The sequence below is a fragment of the Carcharodon carcharias genome, chromosome 21, assembly GCF_017639515.1.
Source record: "Carcharodon carcharias isolate sCarCar2 chromosome 21, sCarCar2.pri, whole genome shotgun sequence".
NCBI lineage: Eukaryota > Metazoa > Chordata > Chondrichthyes > Lamniformes > Lamnidae > Carcharodon > Carcharodon carcharias.
Genome location: NC_054487.1, coordinates 13,490,010 through 13,515,428, shown reverse-complemented (window position 1 = coordinate 13,515,428; position 25,419 = coordinate 13,490,010). Strand labels below are relative to the sequence as shown.

At 43.8% G+C, this 25,419-nt stretch overlaps 1 protein-coding gene and 1 long non-coding RNA gene across 13 annotated transcripts in view; one reads left to right on the top strand and one right to left on the bottom strand.

Annotated features, from left to right (window-relative positions):
* LOC121293090 overlaps positions 1 to 976 on the bottom strand; it is a 32,271-nt gene extending 31,295 nt beyond the window's left edge. The window contains exons 1-2 of the long non-coding RNA XR_005946438.1: positions 785 to 976; positions 523 to 631 (exon numbers count right to left, since the gene is read on the bottom strand). This is a non-coding gene — a long non-coding RNA (uncharacterized LOC121293090). The remainder of the gene's footprint in view (positions 1 to 522; positions 632 to 784) is intronic.
* LOC121293089 overlaps positions 1 to 25,419 on the top strand; it is a 219,927-nt gene that overhangs the window by 142,659 nt on the left and 51,849 nt on the right. For 10 of the 12 annotated variants that reach the window (XM_041215688.1, XM_041215699.1, XM_041215693.1 and 7 more), the window contains 8 exons: positions 1,837 to 1,964; positions 5,482 to 5,668; positions 10,450 to 10,614; positions 17,298 to 17,538; positions 18,927 to 19,006; positions 20,700 to 20,832; positions 23,111 to 23,311; positions 24,288 to 24,395. In XM_041215688.1, the coding sequence (XP_041071622.1) occupies positions 1,837 to 1,964; positions 5,482 to 5,668; positions 10,450 to 10,614; positions 17,298 to 17,538; positions 18,927 to 19,006; positions 20,700 to 20,832; positions 23,111 to 23,311; positions 24,288 to 24,395 (1,243 nt within the window). The remainder of the gene's footprint in view (positions 1 to 1,836; positions 1,965 to 5,481; positions 5,669 to 10,449; positions 10,615 to 17,297; positions 17,539 to 18,926; positions 19,007 to 20,699; positions 20,833 to 23,110; positions 23,312 to 24,287; positions 24,396 to 25,419) is intronic. The other 2 variants (XM_041215696.1, XM_041215692.1) reach the window with 2 other exon arrangements.

Here is a 25,419-nt window from a genome sequence, read left to right as displayed (position 1 = left end):
ATGATGCACTGAACTCTAGCTGCTGGTGCATGTCAGGACCCTGAGGAAGTCCTGACATGCAAACATGCACTGTAATTGCCCAGGAAGTTTAAACTTCCAATGAGCTGATTTCCGCTGTCCAGGACCCTCTATGAATGTCTCATATACTGATCTCCTTGTTGGAGACATGGGCTAGATGCACGCTACTTACCCAGATACTTAACCCTAAAATTGTTACGTTGTTTAATCTCAGGTATGACTCTGGTTTAGAGTCGAAACTAACCCAGCACCCCCAACCCAAACCTCACCTGACCGAACTACTCAGCCCCAAAAGACCTGACTACCCACCCTTTGATCCCCCAGACCCCGACTACTCAACACCCCCCCCCCCGACCTGATCCCTTCCCTACACCCAATCTGACTACCCAACCCCGGTCCCGACTATCCCCTGATCATCCCCCTCAACCCAATTACCTTTACCACTTGCTCACCCTCTCACCGATTAATTCCACTGAAAGAACTTAAAGAACTTTAAAAACTTACCTGAATGTAGCAGGGGATGGGGTGTCGTCTGTGCTGCTCCCCTTCGTCAGTCCTGTCTTGGGTTGCTGCGCCATGGCTTTGTTGTTCCAGCCAGGATCAGAACACCCAGCTGAAAGGATGCAAAAAGGTAAGTACGCAATGATCCCCACAGTCAGCAGCAATGGAAGACTGAAACATAGAAATGTTACGGCACAGAGAGAGGCCATTCAGTCCATTGTGTCTGTGCCGGCTGGAAAAACCAGCCAACCCATTGTAATCCTACCTTCCGGTATCCAGTCCTTCGCCTTGCAGGTTACAACACTTCAGGTGCAGATCCAGGTACCTTTTAAATGAGTTGAGGGTTTCTGCCTCAACCACCAACTCAAGCAATGAATCCCAGGCACCTACCACCCTCTGGGTGAAAAGGTTTTTCCTAACCTGGCTCTTTCTCTGCTAACATCGCAGTCTTTCACAAGCACTCTGTGCAGTGGCTAAAAGCAAGTAAATGACTCATACCCAATTAAAACTGTTAATTCAGCCTCATGATACAGTAATTAACATAATACAGTAATTTAAACCATTTCAGCTGATTGAGAGTTAACTCCTACTGACGAACAGGTTCTGTTGCCTAGCTTGTGTTGCAGTTTCTAGGTCAAATTCTACATGCTAAATTAAATTTCAGTTGCGAAATATATTCCAGGGAATTCCCAGTTGCACCAAATTTCCAAATTCAGCACTCGTTAACATTGCAGTCTTTCACTCCTTGCTCCACACAATGCAACCACTCCAATATCTTCTGCATCTTTGGCCTGATTATTTCTGAACTCGAGGAATTCCCAAATCGTTTCAGTTCCAAAAACTGCCCCCAAGAAATTTAGTTTACTTGTTTGTCCCAAACACATTTACCCTCAATGATTCTTATCTCTTCATAAATTCAAAGGTGCTCTAAGATTTCAACATTCCTCCCTGTGGAAACTTCTGCCTCACATATTTCCTGACAAGATATAGGTTAAAAAGCTTGGTGTGTGGTCCTTCTTTTCCCTTGACCTGCAGCCTCTTCCTCTCCACCAGAAACTGTTCTCGTCTCTCCCGATTTTGTCAAGAGAATTATCAGTGAACATTCACCTGTGAGGGCAGGCAGCTGGAGGCTGTGCGATGAAACAGTCAGCAACATGTCTAACTGGAGTTGGCAACCCTACCTCCTAAAATTTTCAGGCTGTTAAAACTAATGCTTGCCATCATCTTCTTGATTTATCCCTGTCTTCTGTCCCATTTTTTGCTCTTGGGTTCGTGATTTAAAGAAAAATAAGCAATTTGTATCTGTTGGTCCTGCAGTTACTGTTCAACCAAATGGGACCCCAGCAGCACCTCAGGAAGTGAAGGTGGGCGAGTTTGAGTCATACTGTGTTCTTGTCAGCTGGAAGTCACCTTCAGACCCCGCGAATGAAACGATACAGTACAATGTGAGTACTACCACCTAGCCAGCTTCACGTTGAAAACATTTGTGATGTGCTCGGGTGGTTATAAAACAAAGAAAGAGGGCCTTTTTTGTCTTCTGTCCAGCTGCTCGTTGAGGCAAGGGAGATAAATTTGAGGCCTCAGCCTCACTTACATTTGGCAAGTGAGTTGCAGGAGTCAAACAGGGGGTCCCTAGGACCTCTCGGGCCTCAGGAATATAGAGCAACTGGGACAGCAGCAGAGGCCCAAAGGTAGGTGCTTCATGGACGGGGGAGAGACAATGCAATGTCCTGGGTGGGGGAGGGGGGAGATGGTCTGAGGCCAGCCTGACCGAGGCCCACAATACTTTTATGTAATCTGGAAGAGGAGCCACTGCAGCCCCAGAATAACAAAATCATTTAAATATTTACTGTCATTTTCCCAATTGGAATGGCAGCGTACACCCCATCCCCTTAAACTTGCGGTTGGGGTTCTAACTATACCATTAGGAGCCCCACTTGAATGAGGAGCGAGGCCTACCACCTCAGCCAAACGGTGGTACGTTAAAGTTGCAGAGGACCAATCATCAAGGCTCGTGAGGCTACTAGACCCATTCTTAAAACCTTACCACCCGTTAACGCTGATCTCTCTTCACTCAAGTGATGATCAACCCCAGGGTGCCTTTAAACCATTTGAGCCAGATCAGATGTCTCAGTTCCGTAAAGGTCTCAGGCAGTGAGATGCTGGACCAAACAACTGTGATCCACAGTTGCCCTGAGGTGGCTGATCTCACATGAGCTGGTTGGGTTGGGAGGGGTGGAGATGGGGGGGCAGTACACTGGGGTTTGAAAAGGAGTGGAGAAATAGGCTGGGTTTCTGACTTCTGAACATTATTCAATAACCTATGCTGGAAGATGCAAATTAATGGAGATTAGGTGAAAATGTGACCTGGCACCTAGGGGTGGGGGCAGGGTTCTGTGCAGTATGGGGGTTTCTTTGCAAACCAGTATATATATTTGTAATATGTTTGCATAAAATAAATATTGAGCTTTTTATATTTTGAGCCCCTTTACTAAGCAAAGTCAGAGGAGTAAACCTTTGATGTGTACGTTCACTTCTTCCCTGAAGAAGGAGATCTGTCAGTTCATTGTGCCTGGTTCAAAGAGCTATCCAATTACATTCACTCCCTTGCTCTTTCTCTATAGTCCTACCAATCTCTCCTTTTCAAATACTTTTTTTTATTTGTTCAGGGTGTGGGTGTCACTGGCTAGGCCAACATTTATTGCCTCCCCCATTCCTAATTGCCCTTGTTCAGAGGGCCCCATTGCTGTAGGTCTGGAGTTGCCTATAGGCCAGACCAGGTAAGGACAGCAGATTTCCTTCCCTAAAGGACATTAATTGGTGAACCAGATGGCTTTTTATGCCAATCGGCAATAGTTTCATAGTCATTATCAGACTTTTAATTCCAGATTAATCTGCCGTGAAGGGATTCGAACCCAGGTCCCCAGAGCATTGCCCTGGGTCTCTGGAATACTAGCTTTAGTGACAATACCACTATGCCACTGCGTCCCCCTTAACCAATCCCTCACAGAATCCCCCACTATCAACAACCTGAGGCCTACCGTTGACCAGAAACTGAACTGAACTAGCCATATAAATACTGTGGCTATAAGAACAGGTCAGACGCTGCAAATACTGTGGTAACCAACTCACCGCGTGACCCCCCTAAGCCTGTCTACCATCTACAAGGCACAAGTCAGGAATGTGATGGAATACTCTCCACTTGCCTGGATGAGTGCAGCATCAATAACACTGGAGAAGCTGACACCATCCAGAACAAAGCCGCCCGCTTGATTGGCACTCCATTCACCAACTTAAACATTTACTCCTTCCACCACCAACAAACAGTAGCAGCAGTGTGTGCAATCTACAAGATGCAGTGCAGGAACTCACCAAGGCTCCTTAGACAGCACCTTCCAAACCCACGTCCTCTACCACCTAAAAGGACAAGGGCAGTAGGCATAAGGGAACACCACCACCTGTAAGTTCCCCTCCAAACCACTCACCATCCTAACTTGGAAATATATCGTTGTTCCTTCACTGTCACTGGGTCAAAATCCTGAAACTCTCTCCCTATTAGCACTGTGAGTGCACCTACACCACAGGGACTGTAATAGTTCAACAAGGCGGCTCACCGCTGCTTTCACAAGGGCAGTTAGGGATGGACAACAAATGCTGGCCTAGCCAGAGACGTTCGCGTGAATTTTTAAAAATTTGTTCATGGGAATAAAGTGTCGCTGGCTAGGCCAGCATTTATTGCCCATCCCTAATTGCCCTTGAGAAGGTGGTGGTGAGCTGCCTTCTTAAACCGCTGTAGTCCATGTGGTGCAGGCACAGCCACAGTGCTGTTAGGGAGGGAGATCTGGGATTTTGAATAACAAAAGTCCTTTTGAAAGTTGCTATTGAATCTGCTTCTACTACCCTTTCAAAGCAGTCCAGCCCTGAATGAAGAATTGTAGCTAGCATTATTTGTGCCTCTAGGATGCTATATCAGCACCTTTTGAACTGACATGCTTAACATGAGTCAGCAACCTCTGGAGATGAAAGGAAAAGAGTTATTTTTCCAATTTGGATATTAGTCCAGTTGGGTAGAAGGGACCTTAATGAAACGTTTTGAGATCAGTAATTACTGTGGTAATAGCACCATCTTAAATATTGTATAGTGCTCATGCAAGCTAACTGCTCAGTCACTTTTGAGCTGCACTTCAGTGCAGTACTGTGGAAGTTACACAATCAGATTTTGGATGAGATGTCAAAACAAAGCCTTGCTTGCTCTGTTGGGTGGGCATATAGGATCCAATAACACTGTTTAGGAGGAGAGCAGGGGAGTTCTTCCTGGTATTCCAGCCAACACGCATCCCTTAATCAACACCTCGAAAAGATCATCCGGCCAATTTGTCTTTTATTTCTGTTTGTGGGAGCTTGCTGGGTCTAAATTAGCAACCACGTTTCTTACCTTACAACGTTGACAGTATTTCAAAGCTATTTGTTGTATTATGCTTTGGGATATCCTGAGGTTGTGAAATGGGCTAGAGAAATGCAAGTTTCTTCTCTTTTTTTCCCCGATTTAAAAAACAAAACCTTTTTCTTTGGTCCCCCAGCCAACTGTCCAAACCAAACCTCTCCATTCTTCTCCACATTCCTCATGATGAGTGTTCACAATATTCCTTCTCTGCTTATAAACCATTTCAAGTTTTCTTTCTGCCTGTAACAACAGCTATACAATCTTTAGCGTAGTAAAATGACCCAAGGCACCTCACGGGTGTAATCACTGATGAACACTAATGTATATGTGATGTTATGGATTGCCTATGTTTGACCACAATCATGTGGACGTTGTTTAAGTGATGTGCAGGAGCAGAGGAAATGAGGAATTAAGATACTTTAAAAAGGAACCTGGTGTCTTTCTTTAGAAGCAGCAGTTTCATTGTGAGATGATAAGATAATGGCTGACCAGGACAACAAGTATTCTTTTTTAAACAGGTTAACGTCCAGAACAATGCCTCCTCATCTGTGCAATACACAACAAACACGAACTATATCTACTTACGAAACTTGCATCCTAAACACACCTATAACATCAGCGTGTCTGCAGTGAACAGCCAAGGCAGAGGGCTGCCCAGCGAGGAGCTGTCTGTCAGACTGTTGGAAAAGCAGGAATCTAAAACAGGTAAGGATCAAAAACCAAAAAAACCACCCACAAGGGTGAGAAATATGACAGAATGAGAAACTATTAGCAACATGGACCAGAATTTCACGTCCCTAGGCGGGTGCATGCCCCACCCATCCAGCTGCAGAATGGCATCGGGCGAGCATCCTGACATCATCGCACACTCGCGCAATACCTCGCTCAGCAGGTGCAAGCGGCAGTCGGAAGTGCACCCGCCAACAATTAAGCAGGAAATTAAGCTCATTAAGGAGGCAATTGAAAGCGATTTTTTTGTGGCCCGTCCACGTTTACAGTTGACGGACGGGCCAGTCAGCCTGGTGGCCTTTACGTTTTTGCTGAAGCCTCGATCCAGGGCAGGATGAAACCTCTGTGGGGGAACAAAATAAAGAGAGATATCTGGGGTCCATTTTTTTATGAGGCATGCTTTCAGGTGCTTGACTGTGCTGCATGGACATATTTGCAGCATTTGTATTGTTTCGTTTATTCTGTGGTGGTCCGCAGCTCCCTGAGGCAGCTGTCTGCCTTCAGGTACCTCACTGGAAGCGCTCACCAGCACCCACAACGATGTCAGCACCCGCCCTCTTCCCTCCCCCGCTGGCAATGCTGAGCCTTTCTCAGCACCTGTTTCACACTGGCTGGCAGTTAATTGGCCAACCTACGTGAAATCACAGTCGGGGGCCGATCGTAGTTGAGTGCCTGTTTCCCATCCACTCCAGGGAAACCAGCCAGCCAACCAGCGAAAAATTCAGGCCATGGATGGCTTTTCTTCAGACCAATTCTTAATCTTTGTCATGGTCATTTTCCAACACAAGCAATTTTAAATCCTTTATTCCTAAACCCCTCTGGTTCTCCCCTTCTCTCTGTTCCTTAAGTCGGTCCTTAAACTCTAACTTTTTAACCAAGATTTTGGACATCTACTTTCATTGCGCCAATTAATTTTTATTGTCTAATTAAACTTCTGGAATGTTTTGTGATGTCAAAGACACTATATAAAGGCGAGGGTTTTTGTTCTATCACCAAGGATAGGGTGCAGTTCAATGGGACTAGCGGAATAATATTTCGGCACAGACTAGAAGGGCCGAATGGCCTGTTTTTCTGTGCTGTAGTGTTCTATGGTTCTAAGGTGCGAGTAAGATAAATTCCAGTGAGGCTATGGTCTCCTGAGTCAGAATATCATGGGTTCAAGGCCCACCTAGGAATGTATAATTTAGGCTGATAAACCAGTGCAGTACCAAGTGAGTGCTGCATGTTGAAAATGCCATCTATTGGACGAGGTGTAAAAACCCATCTATCTGCTCAAGAGCTATTCCAAAGAGTGGAGAGCTTTTCAATGGCAATTATTCTTCCCTGAACTAACAACCACCAAAACAAAATATGAACATATAAACAGTGACAGACAAGTAAAGAACTACTGGTCTATCCTTCCAATCCCAGTCAGTTGTGACTCTTATAGATAACAATACTGACACTGCCCACCCCATACAGAGCCCTGTAATCTCCTGGGAGAGACAAACCACCCTGGACAATCAGAGCAGGGAGAAATCTGGAAAGCTCCTCTCTGAGCCCATTAGGAGATCTAAACTCGTCCAAAAGACCTCTCTGGCCCTAATTAATGTTACCTCAAACCATGTGATTTATTTATTTATTCATTGAGTGGACATGGGTGTTGCTGGCAAAGTCAGCATTTGTTGTCCATCCATAATTGCTCTTTAGAAGGTGATGGTTGCCTCCTTGAACTGCTGCAGTCTTATACAGAATTCCAGCATGTTGACCCAGCAACAATGAAGGAAAGTCAATATATTCCCAAGGTAAGGGTGCTGCATGACTTGGAGGCAGTTGTTGTCCTGGATGGTGTCAAGCTTCTTGAGTGTTGTTGGAGCTGCACTCATCCAGGCAAGTGGTGAGTATTCCATCCTGACTTGCGCCTTGTAGATGGTGGACAGGCTTTGGGGAGTCAGAAGCAACATACCCACTCATGATTTTGAGGAGAGTGTTGGCCCTTTAAATTTTGTTGCAGAGTCACACACATGCATTAATTTAAAGGGACTGACATGTGCACAACCTGCTTGGTGACTTTCAGGTTACTACATGGCCATGCAGCTTAAAGAGAACATTGGGCAGGAGGTGAGTCATTCTCCCCAGAATGCTCAGCCTCTGACCTGCTCTTGTCACCATAGTATTTATGTGGCAGGTCCAGTTAAGTTTCTGATCAATGGAGATCCCCAGGATGTTCATGATGAGTTGTTCAGCAACGGTGATGCCATTGAATATCATGAGGAATGGTTAGATTCTCTTTTGTTGGAGATGATTACCACTTAAAAAGGAAATTAGGAGAGCAAAAAGGGGACATGAATAAACATTGGCAGGTAAAATGAAGGAAAATTCAAAGTTATTTTACAAGTACATTAAGAATAAGAGCATAACTAGGGAAAGAGTAGGGCCCATTATGGACCATAATGGTAATTTGTGTATGGAGCTGGAAGACGTAAGTAGGGTTCTAAATTAATACTTTGTGCTGGTGTTCACAGGGAGAGGAATGACGTGGGTATGGAAATCAGGCAGAAGGACTGTGATATAATTAAAGAAATTAACATAGAAAGGGAGGAAGTTCTAAGTAGTCTGGCAGGCCATATAAATATGGCCAGATAAATCTCCATGCCCGGTGAAATGTATCCCAGGCTGTTGAGTGAGGCAAGGCAGGAGATTGCAGGGGCGCTGGCAATAATTTTCAATACCTCTCTGGCCACAGGAGAGGTGCCAGAGGACTGGAGGACAGCCAATGTGGTACCGTTATTCAAGAAGGGAGGAAGGGATAAACCAGGGAACTACAGGCCAGTCAGTCTAACCTCAGTGGTGGGGAAACTATTGGAAGCAATTCTGAGGGACAGAATTAATTTACGCTTGGAGAGGCAGGGATTAATCAAGGACAGTCAGCATGGTTTTGTTAAGGGGAGGTCATGTCTGACCAATTTGATTGAATTTTTCGAAGAGGTCACCAGGTGTGTAGATGGGGGCAATGCATTTGACATAGTCTACTTGGACTTCAGCAAAGCTTCTGATAAGGTCCCACATGGGAGACTAATATTGAAGGTAAGAGCCCATGGGATCCAAAGCAATTTGACAAATTGGATCCAGAATTGGCTGAGTGGCAGGAAGCAGAGGGTGATGGTCGAGGGGTGTTTTTGTGACTGGATGCCTGTGTCCAGTGGGGTTCCACAGGGATCGGTCCCTTGTTGTTTGTGGTATATATAAACAATTTAGACTTAAATGTAGGAGGGTTGATCAGTAAGTTCACGGATGACACTAAAATTGGTGGGGTGGTAAATAGTGAGGAGGATGGCCTTAGATTACATGAGGTTATAGACAGGCTGGTCAAATGGGCTGATCATTGGCAAATGGAATTTAATTCAGATAAGTGTGAGGTGATGTACTTGGGCAGGACAAACAAGGCACAGGAATACACGATGAATGGTAGGACTCTGGGAAGTACCAAGGATCAGAGGGATCTTGGTTTACATGTCCACCGGTCCCTCAAGGTAGCAGGACAGGTAGATAAGGTGGTTAAGAAGGCATATGGGATACTTGCCTTTCTTAGCCGAGGCATAGAATATAAGAGCAGGGAGGTTATGCTGGAACGGTATAAAACGCTGGTTAGGCTGCAGCTAGAGTATTGCGTGCAGTTCTGGAATCCGCATTATAGAAGGGATGTGATTGCATTAGAGAGTGCAGAGAAGATTTACCAGGATGTTGCCTGGGCTGGAGAGTTTTAGTTATGAGGAGAGATTGGATAGACTAGGGTTATTTTCCCTGGAGAAGAGGAGATTGAGAGGGGACATGATTGAGGTATAAAAAATTATGAGGGGCATAGATAGGATAGACAGGAAGGAACTTTTCCCCTTGGTGGAGGGATCAATAACCAGGGGGCATAGATTTAAGGTAACGGGCAGGAGGTTTAGAGGGGATGTGAGGAAGAATTTTTTCACCCAGAGGGTGGTGGGAATCTGGAACTCACTGCCTGAAAGGGTGGTAGAGGCAGAAACTCTCATAACGTTTGAGAAGTTTTTGGATGTGCACTTGCGATGCCATGGCATACAAGGCTATGGGCCTAGTGCTGGAAAATGGGATTAGAATAGTTAGATACTTGATTGACCAGCGCAGACTAAATGGGCTTAAGGGCCTTTTTCTGTGTTGTACACCTCTATGACTCTATGATCGCTTGGCACTTATGTTACTTGTCATTTATTGCCTGGTTTAAATTTCAAACAATGCTTGGCTGTTAACTGTCAGTCACGATCATGGTGCTTCCTCCATGGCAACGCCTGTACCAATCAGAATCCATGTTTATAAGTGACAGCCATGGCTCAATTGGTAATACTCCCACCACGGAGTCATGAGTTCAAGTCCCACTTTAAGCACTGCAGCACAAAAATCTAGGCTGACACTCCATTGCAGTGCGGAAGGTTTGTTGCACTGTCAGAGGTACTGTCTTTTGGATTAAGTGTGAAACTGAGGCTGCATCTGCCACCTCAGGGAAAGGAACCCATGCCTCTGCTTGAAGAAGAGGAACTCTCTAGCATCCCGCCAACATTTATCACTCAACCAAAACAGATGCTCTAATCACTTATCACATTGTGGGATCTTGCTGTGCACAAATTGGCTGTTGTGGTTACCACATTAGAAAAGCGACTGCATTTCCAGAAGTACTTCATCAACTGGAAAGATCTTTCAGATATCCTGAAGTTATGAAAAGTGCTAAATAAATGCCATTTTTCACTTTTTAGTGCAAAAGCTAAAACCAAGGTTACTGATCAATGAGGATGTCTCTATAAGGGCATCAAGCATCATTTTGAAACTACCAGACTGCGGGGTATTTGATGCAGCTGCAAAACAGCTGGATACATCATACGGTCGCCTCTCGATCTATGTTGTTGTTGCACAGAATGAAGGTACGTTTTGAATTCTTCCATTTAACAGGCTATTTCCTCGTGTTTCAGTTTTCCACAATTGTGCCTTGAATAGGTTTCCAAGTTAATCTTCCACGCTTTCCGCAGGAAAAAAACTAAGATCTAATTCCTCCCATACCTCCACAGATGAATCACTGTCTCTCATGGCCCCCTGGCTTCCTCACATGGTTAACATCAGCATTAGCTCAATCTCTTACAAGAGAAAAACACTGCTGAAATCTGAAATATGAATAGAAAATGTTGGAAATGCTCAGCAGGTCTGGCAGCATCTGTGTGTGGAGAGAGAAACAGAGTTAACGTTTCAGGTCAATGACCTTCCATCGGAATAGGAACTTTTAAGCAAGTACAGAGGTACGGAAAGGAATGAAGAGAACAAATAGGGTGGAAGGCAGAAGTGATTGAAATGATAAAAAGGATGGTGGTGCAAGGTAGAGGAGGATGGTAGTGGGATATGTATAAAAACTAAAGATGCATCTAAAGGAAATTATAAATAGCAACAGTGGAACCTTTATAACACCTGCTGGCTGCAAAAACAAAAGTCCAGTGGTTATATTATCATAGATTTATGGCATAAAAGGAAGCCATTCGGCCCATTGTTTCCATGACACCCAAGAAAGTGCTATCCTGTCTAATCCTCCCTTCCAGTCTTGGTCTATACCCTGTAGTTATGACACCTCAAGAGCATATCAAAGTAGTTTTTAACTTCGCCCACCCTGGTTATTGACATCTCTGCTAACAGAAATTGTTCATCCCTATCCGTTCTATCTCGGCTCCTCTTAATTTTATACATCACAATCAAATCTTCCTTCAGCACACTCTGTTCCAAAGAAAACGAACCAAACCTATCCAAATCTTTCCTCATAGCTAAAATTCTCCATTCCTGGCAACCTCCTCGGAAAATCTCTTCTAAATCTCTACCCTCTCTAGTGTGATCAAACCTCCCTATAACGGTGAGCAGAGCTGAAGACATTACCCTAGCTTCAGCCTAACTAGCATTCTATACAGTTCTGGCAAAGCCTCCCTGCTCTTATACTCTATGCCTCGGCAATAAAGGAAAGCATTCCATATGCCTTCTTGACCACCTTATCTACCTGTCTTGCTACCTTCAGGGATCTATGGCAATGCACTCCAACGTCACTCTGTTCCTCTTCTCAGGATCCAATCATTGATTTTTTTTTATTATTCATTCACGGGATGTGGGCTTCGCTGGCTGGGCCAGCATTTATTGCTCATCCCTAGTTGCCCTTGAGAAGGTGGTGGTGAGCTGCCTTCTTGAACCGCTGCAATTCATGTGGCGTAGGTACACCCACAGTGCTGTTAGGAAGGGAGTTCCAGGATTTTGACCCAGCGACAGTGAAGGAACAGCAAAATATTTCCAAGTCAGGATGTTGACTGACTTGGAGGGGAACTTCCAGATGGTGGTGTTTCCATCTACCTGCTGCCCTTGTCTTTCTAGACGTTAGTGGTTGTGGGTTTGGAAGGTGCTGTCTAAGGAGCTTTGGTGAATTCCTGCAGTGCATCTTGTAGATGGTACACACTGCTGCTAATGTACGTAAGTGGTGGAGGGAGTGAACATTCCTGGATGTGGTGCCAATCAAGCGGGCTGCTTTGTCCTGGATGGTGTCCAGCTTCTTAAGTGTTGTGGGAGCTGCCCTCATCCAGCCAAGTGGAGAGTATTCCATCACACTCCTTACTTGTGCCTTGTAGATGGTGGACGTGCTTTGGAGAGTCAGGAGGTGAGTTACTCGTTGCACGATTCCTAGCCTCTGACCTGCTCTTGTAGCCATTGTGTGTATATGGCTAGTCCAGTTCAGCTTCCGGTTAATGGTAATCCCTGGGATGTTGATAGTGGGGGATTCATTGATGGTAATGCCATGGAACATCAAGGGGCGATGGTTAAATTCTCTCTTGTTGGAGATGGTAATTGCCTGATACTTGTGTGGCGTGAATGTTACTTGCCACTTCTCAGTCCAAGCCTGGATATTGTCCAGGTCTTGCTGCATTTGGACATGGGCTGCTTTAGTACCTGAGGAGCCGCGAATGGTGCTGAACATTGTGCAATCAGCAGCGAACATCCCTACTTCTGACCTTATGTTGGAAGGAAGGCCATTGATGTAGCAGCTGAAGGTGGTTGGGCCGAGGACACTACCCTGAGGAACTCCTGCAGTGATGTCCTGGAGCTGAGATGACTGACCTTCAACAACCATAACTATCTTCCTTTGTGCTAGGTATAACTCCAACCAGTGGAGAGTTTTCCCCCTGATTTCCATTAACTCTAGTTTTGCTAGGGCTCCTTGATGCCACACTCAGTCAAATGCTATCTTGAAGTCAAAGGCAGTCACTCTCACCTCACCTCTGGAGTTCAGCTCTTTTGTTATGTTTGAACCAAGGCTGTAATGAGGTCAGGAGCTGAGCAGCCCTGCAGAAACCCAAACTGGGTGTCAGTGAGCAGGTTATTGCTAAGCGAGTGCCATTTGATAGCACTGTTGATGACCCCTTCCATTAATTTACTGATGATGGAGAGTAGCCTGATGGGGGGTAATCGGCCGGGTTGGATTTGACCTTTTTGTGTACAGGACATACCTGGGCAATTTTCCAAAAAGCCGGGTAGATGCCAGTGTTGTAGCTGTACTGGAACAGCTTGGCTAGGAGCGTGGCAAGTTCTGGAGCACAAGTCTTCAGTACTCTTGGCAGAATATTGTCAGGGCCCATAGCCTTTGCAGTAATCAGTGCCTTCAGCTGTTTCTTGATATCATGTGGAGTGAATCGAATTGGCTGAAGACTGGCATCTGTGATGCTGGGGACCTCCGGAGGAGGCCAAGATAGATCATCCACTCGGCACTTCTGGCTGAAGATTGGAGCAAGTGCTTCAACCTTATCTTTTGCACTGCTGTGCTGGGCTCCTCCATCATTGAGGATGGGGATATTTGTGGAACCTCCTCCTCCAGTGAGTTGTTTAATTGTCCACCACCATTCACCATTGGATGTGGCAGGATTGCAGAGCTTAGATATGAACCATTAGTTGTGGGATCGCTTAGCTCTGCCTTTCTGCGTATGCTGTTTGGCATGCAAGTAGTCCTGTGTTAAAGCTTCACCAGGCTGACACCTCATTTTTAGGTGTGCCTGGTGCTGCTCCTGGCATGCCCTCCTGCACTCTTCATTGAACCAGGGTTGACCCCCTGGTTTGATGGTAATGGTAGAGTGGGGGATATGCCAGGCCATGAGGTTACAAATTGTGTTTGAGTACAGTTCCGCTGCTGATGGCCCACAGCACCTCATGCATGCCCAGTCTTGAGTTGCTAGATCCATTCGAAATCTATCCCATTTAGTATGGTGGTAGTGCCACATAGCATGGTGCTAAATGGGATAGTGGTGTATTCGCTTGCCTTGTTTGTGCTCCTCAAACTTATTACCTCACACTTCTCTGTATGGTATTCCATTTGCCACATTCCTGTCCACCTAACCAGTCTATTGATGTCTACCTGCAGTCTACAGCTTTCTACCTCACACGACCAATTTTCATGTCATCTGCAAACTTCTTGATCATGCCCCTCGATTTAGCTGTAAAGCATTAATATATACCTTGAGCAGCAGAGGACCCAATGCCGAACCCTGAAGAACCCCATTGGAAACAGCCTTCCAGTGACAAAAACACCCATCGACCATTATTTTTTGCTTCCTGCCACCAAGACAGTTTTAGATCTACTTGCTCCTTTCACTTGCGTCCCATGAGCCTTCAGCTTGTCTTGTAGGATCTTGACAAAAGTCTTGCTAAATTCCATGCAGACTACATCAATAACATTGCCCTCATCAACCCTCCTTGTTACTTCCTCAAAAAATTCCCTTAACAAATCCATGTTGACTGTCCTCAATTAATCCATCTTTCTAAATGATGACTTATACCCTCTCAGAGAATTTTTTCCAATAATTTATTCACTGAGGTCAGGTTGATTGTCCTGTAACTATTCGGTCTCACCCTTCCTCCCTTTTTAAACAACAATAACAACTAAGACAATAACAATCCTTCAGTTCTCTGCCTGTAGCCAGAGAGGGCTGGAAAATGATAATCAGAGGCTCTGTTCTTTCTTCCTTTGATGTCTTAGCAGCCTGGGGTTCATTTCATCTGGGGCTGGTGATTCATCCATTAAACATCTTAATATTTCATATTTCACTATGTTTATCCCATCCAATGTTTCATAGTCCTCCTTAACTATAACATCTGCTTTGTCCATTTCTTTATTGAAAAGATACAGAGTATTCATTAAGAGCCATGCCCTCACCTTACACCTCCATATAAGTTACCTATATGGTTTCTAGTTTCCTTATCTTCTTACTCTTTATTTATAAAGCATCTTTTCTGTTTCTTGTGATTTTTAACTCACCAGTATTTTCTTCATGACCTCTCTGTTTTCCTAATTCCCTCTCTAATTTCACCATTGCACTTTGTTTACATACTCCTCTTGACTATCTGCAATATTGAGCTCTGGGCGTCGGACATAAGCTTTCTTTTTTGCCTTATCCTACTCTGTTTGCTCTTTGATATCCAGGGGTGACTAGATTTGAAAGGCTCACCTCTTTGTGGGAACATATTTGTTCTGAATCCTCTTTAGTTCATCCTTGAATGCCTCCCACTGCTTTGCTTTGATATTATGAACTGATTTTGAACAGGGGTGCTGGTAATGATTCTGCTGTTGCCATTTACACCCCCTTTAGACCCATCCTTTGTTTCTTTGCTTGTCCCAATAATGCCACCCCTTTTTGCCTTGTACTAATATTGTATTTAATTACTCCAGCTGATCACAGGCATTCCTTTTTGTTCTTTGCACCCTTCCCCTGCCACTAAACCTTGTTTATCTCTCCCCACAGATGCTGCCTGACCTGTTGAGTATTTTCAGTCTTTTTTTTTATACCTCAACCTCTTGCTTGCTTTACCAATCACTGTTGAACTGCATGCCTGCCCCATATCCCACAAGTCTTAAGCGCCTGCTCCTTATCTTGACATCCACACCACAGGAATTGCACTAAAGGCAAAACTACTTTGGACTCAAGCAAGGATTCTGTGCTAAGGCTTGAAGAGGCCTCCCAAACTTTCAAGCTGGCAGCAGGAAAGGTGGCTTGAGGGATTTGATTGATTTAAACTGGAATGAGCTCAAATTCAATAAAATGTGCCATTAAGATGCTCTCCATATTGCCACCTTCATACCAGATCTCAGAGGAGTCAATACTTATTGTAATATCTGAGGTTACATTGCTACTTTGTGGGCTCTCTATCTCTACTCTCCCAATCTGACATGTTATGTAAATTCTCTGAGACATTTCTGATTAAGGGTCCTGCTTCATCAAAACTGTAAAAAATAAGTGGTTTCCCTTTTAAAGAGACTTTGGTGCCTGGTTTTCATCCTGCGCATTCCCAACCAGACCATTCAAAAACTGATGTCTAGTTAAACAAAGGTCGATCTGTCAGCTTATGAGAAGGTCAGCCTCAGTCTTTGGTCGACACGTCAACTTTGTTCTTCTCCACCGATGCTGCCAGACCTGCTGAGTTTTTCCAGGTATTTCTGTTTTTGTTTTGGATTTCCAACATCCACAGTTCTTTGTTTTTATCTCTGTGTTTAATTGACTGCCACTTCTCTTCAAGAAATGCCTACCTTGAAGAAGTATTGCTATTCTGTCCGACAGGATTTCTGTATCTCTCTTTTGCCTTGTTCACCTTCATTGCTTTCCATTTCTCTCCTGGTGTTTGTCTTTTGTCTGTGACATCTTTTGATTATCTGCTCCTATCACTGCTTGCTTGTCCCTACAACCACACCGCCCCCCCCACTTCTCTCCCCCCACCCCCCTCCCCCTCCCCCTCACCTAAACCAGCTTATATTTCACCCCTCTCCTATTTTTACTTAGTTCTGTTGAAGGGTCATGAGGACTCGAAACGTCAACTCTTTTCTTCTCCGCCGATGCTGCCAGACCTGCTGAGTTTTTCCAGGTATTTCTGCTTTTGTTTTGGATTTCCAGCATCCGCAGTTTTTTGTTTTTATCAGTCTTTTGGAGGCAGTGTGTTGTGGAACAATTAAACTAGACTCCATTTTAAAGGTTTCTTTGGTCTCTAATGTGGTCAGGTTCCATTTTCTTGAATAATGTCTTCCACCATGAATAACAATTGGTCACCAACCACCCCATCCCTCCACAACACCCTCCCAATGCTATCCAGCACCCCCCCAACCAAGCAAGCAGACGAACAATATGCCTTCAAGGTTCACATATTCCAATCACTCATCGAGCCCATTCAAGTTCAGCAGCTCAGCTGATTTACCTTCTGGGCAATTCTTTTAAGCACAAATTGATAGATTTCCTTGACAACGAGGCTGAGATTAGGAACTCTTTGTGTAAAGTATGGGAACTGCAAGCCCTGATCCTAACACACTGGTCCATCAATCTGCTGGAACATGAGAACACCAGTCATCAACTCTAGATTATTAACCTAATCCTCTCACGCCATTTTTGCCACATTCTTTTCTTGCTCCCTATTGTTTTGCTTTTCTTGCTTAACTTGGATTATTTGTTTTTTAATTTTAATTTGTGGAGTTCTAAGAATTATTTAGTACTAGATGACCTTGGTGACTTGCTCTCAATATCCCGCGTGTTGGCAAATTGCTTATTTCTATTTCCAGTTGCCTACAGAAATTTTACCCTCCTGTCCTTGAGTGCAGTCAACGGGGACTACAATCAAACTGACTCAGAACGGCAAAGTCCGTATGTTGCACAGCAACACTTCTCTGTGTATGATTGTGACAATGGAAAGCGTCTGGAACCTTCAAAGAATATGCTGTACTACGTGGTGGGCTCCAATAGCACATGCCATTCAGTGAAGGGTACATGTAACAAGCAACTGCTCTCTAACACAACCTACAGGTGAGCTTCACCCTGACTGTTACGTTAGTATTTTCAGTGGAGCAGGGTTGAGTTGTTTCAGGGAAGAATTTCAAGAACTATATAAGTCTGCCCAGTGCTTCTTTTAGATACTGGCTGGGTCCCTTTTAGGTTATGGACTTTGAAAGGCTGGAGTTATTCAATAGTAATCAGGGCCCTGGCTGGGTCTCTCTAGAATCCCTAAAGTTAATTAGAATATCCTCAATATCGGTACAGATCAGCTGACTCAGCATAGATTAGGGATCGAACTTTACACATTTTGTTATGTATCGGTTCAGGAAATAAAGAACTTGCACAACTTCAGGACATCCCAAAGTATTTTACAGCTAGTTAAGCACTTTTAGAAGTGTCATTAATGTTATAATGTTGAACACAGCAAGCCTGCACAAACAATATTGAGATAAATAATCATTTAATCTCTTTTAATATTGATTAAGAGATGAATATTAGACAGGACACTAGAACTCCATGCTTTTTTCCCACTAGTACTTTGGGATCTTTTACATCCATTTGAGAGGGTGCACAGGACTTTTGTTTCATGCCTCATTCAAAAGCTGGCACTTCCAACAGCACAGCATTCATTACTGCACTGAAGTGTCATCCTAAACTATGTTTCTGCAGGCATGGGTGGAACTCATAACTTTTAGCATAGACGTGAGAGTGCTAACACTGAACTAAGCTGACAATATAATTCCTGGTAACGCAAACTTTCATAAACAGAAAAGGCCCGACATTCAGGGAAGACAGTTGGGGGGAAAAGGTGAATTACAGAATGCAATCATTTCTCTCCCGTGGATTAGTTGGGAGCAGTCAGTCATACATATTTGTCACCGCCCAGATATTGGCTAACAGATTAACTGCCATAGAGGCCACCTACGATTAATTCATGATTAAACTCAATCCTTCCTTTTCAATCCAGTTGAACAATGTGCACAAGGCAGTGTTTGTTATAGAGCCAGATAGGCTGAAAGAACCTTAGTTTGATTCCTGTTCTTTGCTGGGTTAGCTGATCTCAGCTGGGGCTGACCCAAGGTTCAAAGAGGTTAAAGTCGGCCAGGGTATGTATTCCCGTTCCCTAGCCAATGGCCAGTGTGTGTTTGTAGGTTTTAGATGAGAAGGGAATCATAAATCCTCCATCACTGAATGTTGAGATTCAGATTTGTGGAAAGGAGTCTGGGTGTGAGCTACTGGAGCCATCAGGGGACTGCATCCCATAAAAGGTCAACACCTTAAGGAGAAAAAGGGAGGGATTTGGGGAAGGCGGAAAAAAAATCTGATTAACAAAAAACACTTGGTGAAAGCTCTACCTTACTTCCGTTTTGGCTGGGATAGTGAGCAATTGTACTGACTTGGATTTTTGTCATCTACAGAATCAAGTACCTTCTGGTTGATCAACATAGAGGGGAGATCATGAGCAGCAATTGGTCAGATAAATTCCGGACCAAAAGAGGTGGGTTAGATTAGCAACCAGATGAAAATGAAAATCTAAGCTTGACTCCTAAACTTCTAGTACCAGGAAAAAGCCTGCACTATCACCTTCACATGCTCTGCCATTTAAAAAATGTCCAAATTAAATACATTGCTTATTTCATTGGCGGGGTAGCTGCTTCCTGGTGAATGTGAATGCATAACAGTGTGTATATATGCCATAAAGAGTTCAGTTTCCCCCTTCCTCCATTACTAGGTCATCAGTAGTTTCATCTGACAGTTTTGAAAGAGGGACACACCATGTTGATTCTGCTGTGCAATCAATCAACTGATAATGTTTACAAAAGTCAGCACAGATCCATGCTGATTGAGATGATTGCCATAATACCAATCAGAGGAACCTTCTTGCTTTCCCTTATTGGTTTCTTGGAAATTATAGGATGTTAGCAGAAGAGACAAGGGACAGGGATTAGAGTAGACCATCAAGGTATTCATGAGGAAACTTGATGTGTTCACAAAACATTTGACAAGAATTTTCCTGGCCTCAAAAATCATGTACTCGGCATCTAGGTCAAACGCCCTTTTCAACCATGACATACTGTATTCACATTAGTAGGCAGTCTCAATTTTTCATCCCACAAATAAATTATTTACTTACCAGTACCTTATAGCTGGGCGCAAGGGATCAGCAAGCGATGAGCTGTGTTGCGAAGGTGCATTGGAGTTTAAGATGCGACTTTTTGCATTGGATCCCAATGACATTTTAAAATGGCAACCACCCACAAATCACTTTGATACTTGGAGTATAAGTCAACCCCTGCTTTTTGGTGGGACTTTTCAAGGCTTCAAATGTCGACTTATACACTGTCATCATGGTAGATCTAATCCCCATCCAGTTAACCCTGTCTGGGTATATATGTTTTGTCTCTGCTTTGCTGCCTCCTTCAGCAGAATAGATCTTCCTACACCATCAACAATCACCGCTTAAGAGTGACCACCTGACTCAGGTACCAGAGAGCTGTTAACATCCATGGAACCCAGTCTCAGCATGCCTCACACCCTTCAGGAGAGATGAGGTAATGGAAGGGTTAACAAAATTGGGAATGGGAAAAGAGCAAATCCAAATTTGTAATAAAAAATTGTTTTACAAGGTAACCATATCCTGAATTAATAATGTTCATTAATTAAGTATCCATTTTATTTAAGTTTGAGATGAATCAAATAGTAGCACAATATCTATTCTCCAGGACATTGTATGAACAAATATAGCTTGGTGTATCAATTTTATCATTCCTTTCCTAATAGGAGGGGATATCTTAGTTTCATCGCTGAGACTCCCAGCCCCTTTCCCCATCCTCACACCAAATTCTCACCTGAAAAATGTGTGGCACGTGGATCTTGGGTTCCATTGTGGTGGCAGCCATGGGCAGATGAATTAAATAGCTGCTGGGAAACAGGCTGCCTGGAGGTAAGATCAGGTTCCCCTAAATGACCATGGCAGTGCAAATACATTGACAGTTCAAGTGTAATTGCGTTTTAATAAAAACAGAAAGTGTTGGAAAAACTCAGCAGGTCTGGCAGCGGCAGTGGGGAGAGAAACAAGGTTAACGTTTTGAGTCCAATATATCTCTTCTTCGGAACTGCTCTTTTTTATTTGCAGTGCAGTGCTCTGTTCTGTCTCTTCAATCTGACTGTCACATTCTGTCTCACACCAGTTATCCCGTACCAACTCCTGGAGGAGGATTGGCAACGCTCAGCAGGAATGATTGTCATCACGGTCCTATCATCGATTTTCTCCTGTCTCCTATTTCTTGGCCTCCTCTTTATATGCTGCTACAGGAGGAAAAGGTAAGTAGCGAGGAATAAGGTGGATGCAGTCACCTCGGCACCCAGGGATACAAACTAACGTTCTTGGCACAGAGCAATCGTGGGTCACTGATCAGAATATTGGGTACAGAATTTAGAAGTGGTCTTCCTACAGCACATCCATTTCCTGTCAGTTAATCTTTCCAAGGTCTATAAGGAGAAAGTCAGCATGCTAACACGTTGCACTGTCTAACATAGAGATCCTTCTGTTTCACACAAAGGGGCATATTTTCTAGTTTGTGGTGGAGGTAGCGGATGCACTGATTTTCAAAAACAAATAAAAAGGTAATGGCAATTGCGTCAGTAGACTGGGTGTTAAACATTACAAACACAGGAACAAGGCAGGAAACTGTAGCCCAATTAGACTTAGATTGTTCATGGGTAAATTTCTAGGTTGAAAATAGACTTTGGAAAGTCTGGGATGATCAGAAGGAATCAATAAACAATAAAGACTGGAAAAGTGAAGAACAAAACTTACAAGGATGATACCAGCTCTAAGAGGTTTTACCTATCAGGAAAGACTTAACAGGCTGGGACTCTTTTCTCTAGTAAAGGAAAAGTTAAGGTTGACCTAGAGATCATCAAAATTATAAGAGTTTGATAGGGTAGATGTAGAGAAGATGTTTCCACTTGTGGGGGAGTGCAAAACTAAAGGAATATAAGACAGTCACTAATAAATCAAATAAGGAATTCAGGAGAGACCTCCTTACCCAGAATGTGGTTAGAATGTGGAACTAGCTACCAAATGGAGTAGTTGAGATGAATAACATGGATACATTTAAGGGGAAGCTGGATAGATACATCAGGGAGAAAGGAACAGAAGAATATGCTGATAGGATGAGATGAAATAGGGTAGGAGGAGGCTTATATGGAGCTTAAAATATCAATATAGACCAGTTGGGCTGAATGGCCTGTTTCTTTGTGTTAAATTCTATGTAATCAACACAGACTTGTAAAGGATGGGATGCATTTGACTAATGGAACTTCTTTTGAGAAAGCAGCTTTACTTAAATAAATGAAAACCAGTAAGCTTTTAGCAGGATTTCATAAAGTGCCACATGATAGACTTATTATAAACATTATGATGCATGGCATTAAGCTGAATGTAGCTGCTTGAGTGGAGATTTAGCCCAGGATAGGAATCAGAAAGCAAAGTTAACAGGGCATTTTTCAGATTAATGATTTCCATTTTGCCCCTGAAAATCTGTGCTGGGAGCTTTTTTATTTTCTAAATGTTCATAAGCACAAGGGAGTTATAATCACAGGTGTTGTTGGGAATCACTCCTTCCCACCAAAGAGGGAATGGAAATCTGGAACTCTCTTCCTCAAAGTAGTTGAGGTTAGACCAATTGACAATTAAAAGCAGAGACTGATAGATTTTGCTAGGTGAGGGACAAGGAACCAAGATGGCACTAAGATACAAATTTGATGGAAGATACATTCCATCAAATGGTGGAACAGGTGGAATGGTAGACTGAATGAGTTACTCCTGTTCCAATGTCCTTATAAATAATATTTAGATTTATTGATAATACCAGGGCAAGCTGCGATGAAAAATCTGCAGGTTGACGGAGGCCATTGTCAGGTTTGCCAAGTGGGTCATTAAGTAGCAGATGCAATTCAATGCAAAGAAATATGGCATAGCAACTGTTAAAGAAATGAGCGATAAAGAGAAGCATAACCGAAATAAGATTATTCCAAGAGTGGACAGACCGAGAAATCTAGTGGTGTGTGTACAGGTATGAAAGACCAATGGGATTCTGATTTTATATGTGCAGCACTGAATTTGTATGAGACTTGGGTTAGGTTTGCAGTTGGTGTTGGATTGTGTATAATTCTGGGCACCCTTTATAGGAAAGTTACTCAAGCCGTGAAACAGGTTCGGTGGAGGTTCAAAAGAATTTTATTAGAAATGAGAGTGCATATTTATGCACCAAGGATAAAATAATCAGGGAATTTTTCACTGGAACAGATAAAAGTTAAGGGGGTATCTAATAGAGGTATTCAAAACTATGAAAGGTTTTCATAGGGTAACTAATGAAGGATTGTTCCTGGTGTTTTGAAAAGGAAGAACATAAAAGGAAATGGGAAGCAGACAAAAAATTGGGATTAGAGTGCTGAAATCAATGGAAGAACTAACATCAGCGTAGACTTAATGGACAGAGTGGCCTCCTTCTGTGCTTTAATTATTCTTATTTGTATTCTAAATGATTTCTGATTCACAGTTTTCATTGCTGTTTTTAATTTTAACCTGAAACAGGACTGGAATAATGAAGAATAATTGGATGGGGTACGATACACATTTTAAAAATGACAATTACAGGAAGAATATACTTGCAGCAATGGGAGAAAGACCGCAAAATGAGAAAGCCAAAAGCACTTTGTTCTTTCTGCAGCCCCAGGACCAATGTTCTAATGAGGACAATACTTTCAGATCCTGGAGCATTCCAGAATACCACAGGTGCCTGCTCTCGAGTGTTGTTAATAAGCAGATTGCATGGGAAGGGCCAATTATTTTTTTGTTGCTGTAATTGGCCTTACGTGGGGCTACAAGGAAAAGGCGGGGGAGTGGGACTAAGTGAGTTGCTCTTGTAGGCAACCAGCACAGACAGAGAAGGCCCAATGGCCTCCGTCTGTACTGTAGCCGTTGCATGATTACTACGCATCAGGAATGAGACCTGACAACTACAGCCCAGTATCAAGCCACATCAGACACGCCCTGGATAACAGTACGAAACTGCCATTTCTTCTGCAGACATACCCACTGCCTTGTTTGAGTTGCTTTCTTACTGCGGATTCGTGTAGGGACAGGGAATTTCAACTGTGCACCCCCTGCCTGAATTCCGCAATCCTATTTGTTTTTTAAGGGCTGCCACGGAGATGAGTGTCACCCATTGAGCCTGGCCCATATCTGATTCCAGAACTTGCTTTGGGTTATCAGGACAGGTGCTGCCACAGAAGCCTTGGCAAGTTGCTGCAAGTGAATCCTATAGTTAGTACGTGCTACAGTCACGATGCCTCAGTGGTGGAGGGAGTGGGGTGGTTGGGCTGCTGGTCAATAGGGCTGTCCCATTCTCCCATGGTGGGGGACACGTTACCAATCATTCGGCTCTCTCAGTAACTGTGCTGGATCAGGCAGTGTATACCTGAGCAAGGGACACCACAAGGTCCTGCTGTGCTGTAGATAATAATAACAAGCCAAAGCTCCAGTTCATAACTGTTATCCAGCCAGACCTGTGGGCATTAAGGATGGGCAGGGCTATGAGTGGTGGTGATGCCTTCATGGCCAAGCTGCCCAGACCAGGAGAACAGCTACTTCCATGAGATACTGGAGGAGAAAGTGTTGTTTCGAGCAACAAAACGTTTTTTAAAATGAAGGAAGGAAATATCTTAGACATTAGAATACGTTACTTTAAAGTCTTTTGCATTCTTTTCAGTGTTTACGGGGAGAAGGGGCTGCCAATAACCCGAGGAATACACTCTGACTTTCTGTCATTTGACTGTGTCTCCCCACCCTTGGATACAGGCCTAACAGCACACAAGAGGTACACACCGTCATCTCCTGTATACAGTGACAGGGCCTTGTGGCCCTGATTTAGCTTCTACTCAGTCAGTATAGAGACAGACAAAGGAGCTATGGCACTGCAATTGGCCCATGCACAAACCTTTATGAGTGTGGGCCTCTGAGAGGGAAAAAGGCTGCATGGAAAAAAGGGGAATAAATGAGAGAAACGGAAGAACAAGGTGGAGAATAAAAAGTAAATAAGACTGAGAGATTGTAAGTGAGTGAGGAATAAAGAAGATGAAATGGGCACGGAATGGTCAGAATTTTCCCAGCCCTTGGAGCCAAGTTTGGAGCTGGTGGGGGGAGGGGGGTACGTGGTCCTGAAAGTCACAAATAATGTATTGAGACATGCACGCTGTTATTAGGATCCAAGCTGGTTGGTGAAGCCGAAACCAAAGCACAGAGCTTTTCTTTATTGAGAGAGTTTATTGGCTTGTTCAGTCTCACAGCTCCCCTCCCGCACAACCCATTGTCCCAGGCAATCCCCACACAACCCATTGTCCCAGCAATCCCTTATTTATACATACTCAAAGACAATTAATACCCATCACCTGTTTCTCTTAATCGTAACAATGTAACTGACATGACATTAACACATTCGTCCCCATCATACTGACAGCAATCCATCCAGCAGCCAATGAAGGCAGTTGAGTGGGTGATTAAACTGGATCTTCCCACAATATTCCAATTTTCCTGAAATCCACCAGGACCTCCATAGTGTGTGAGATTCACCAGCTCAAAGGAGGCAAGTACACAGCAGGAGGACACAACATTTGTACTTTACAGGAGATCTGTGAATTATCCCAGGCGAAGGGGAAGCCCACTTTCAAGTGTAGGCATGGCCTGCCTTTGCAGCATACTTTCATGCAGTTTGCTGCCACTGAGCATGCTTGGGCTTAAGAGAATCATTGTGTCCCCATCTTCGTCACTTCCCTCTGGTAGCAGTGCTCCCTCTTGCACCGCAGTTATTGTAGTTGCACTCCCACGGCAGCCACAGTGAAGGC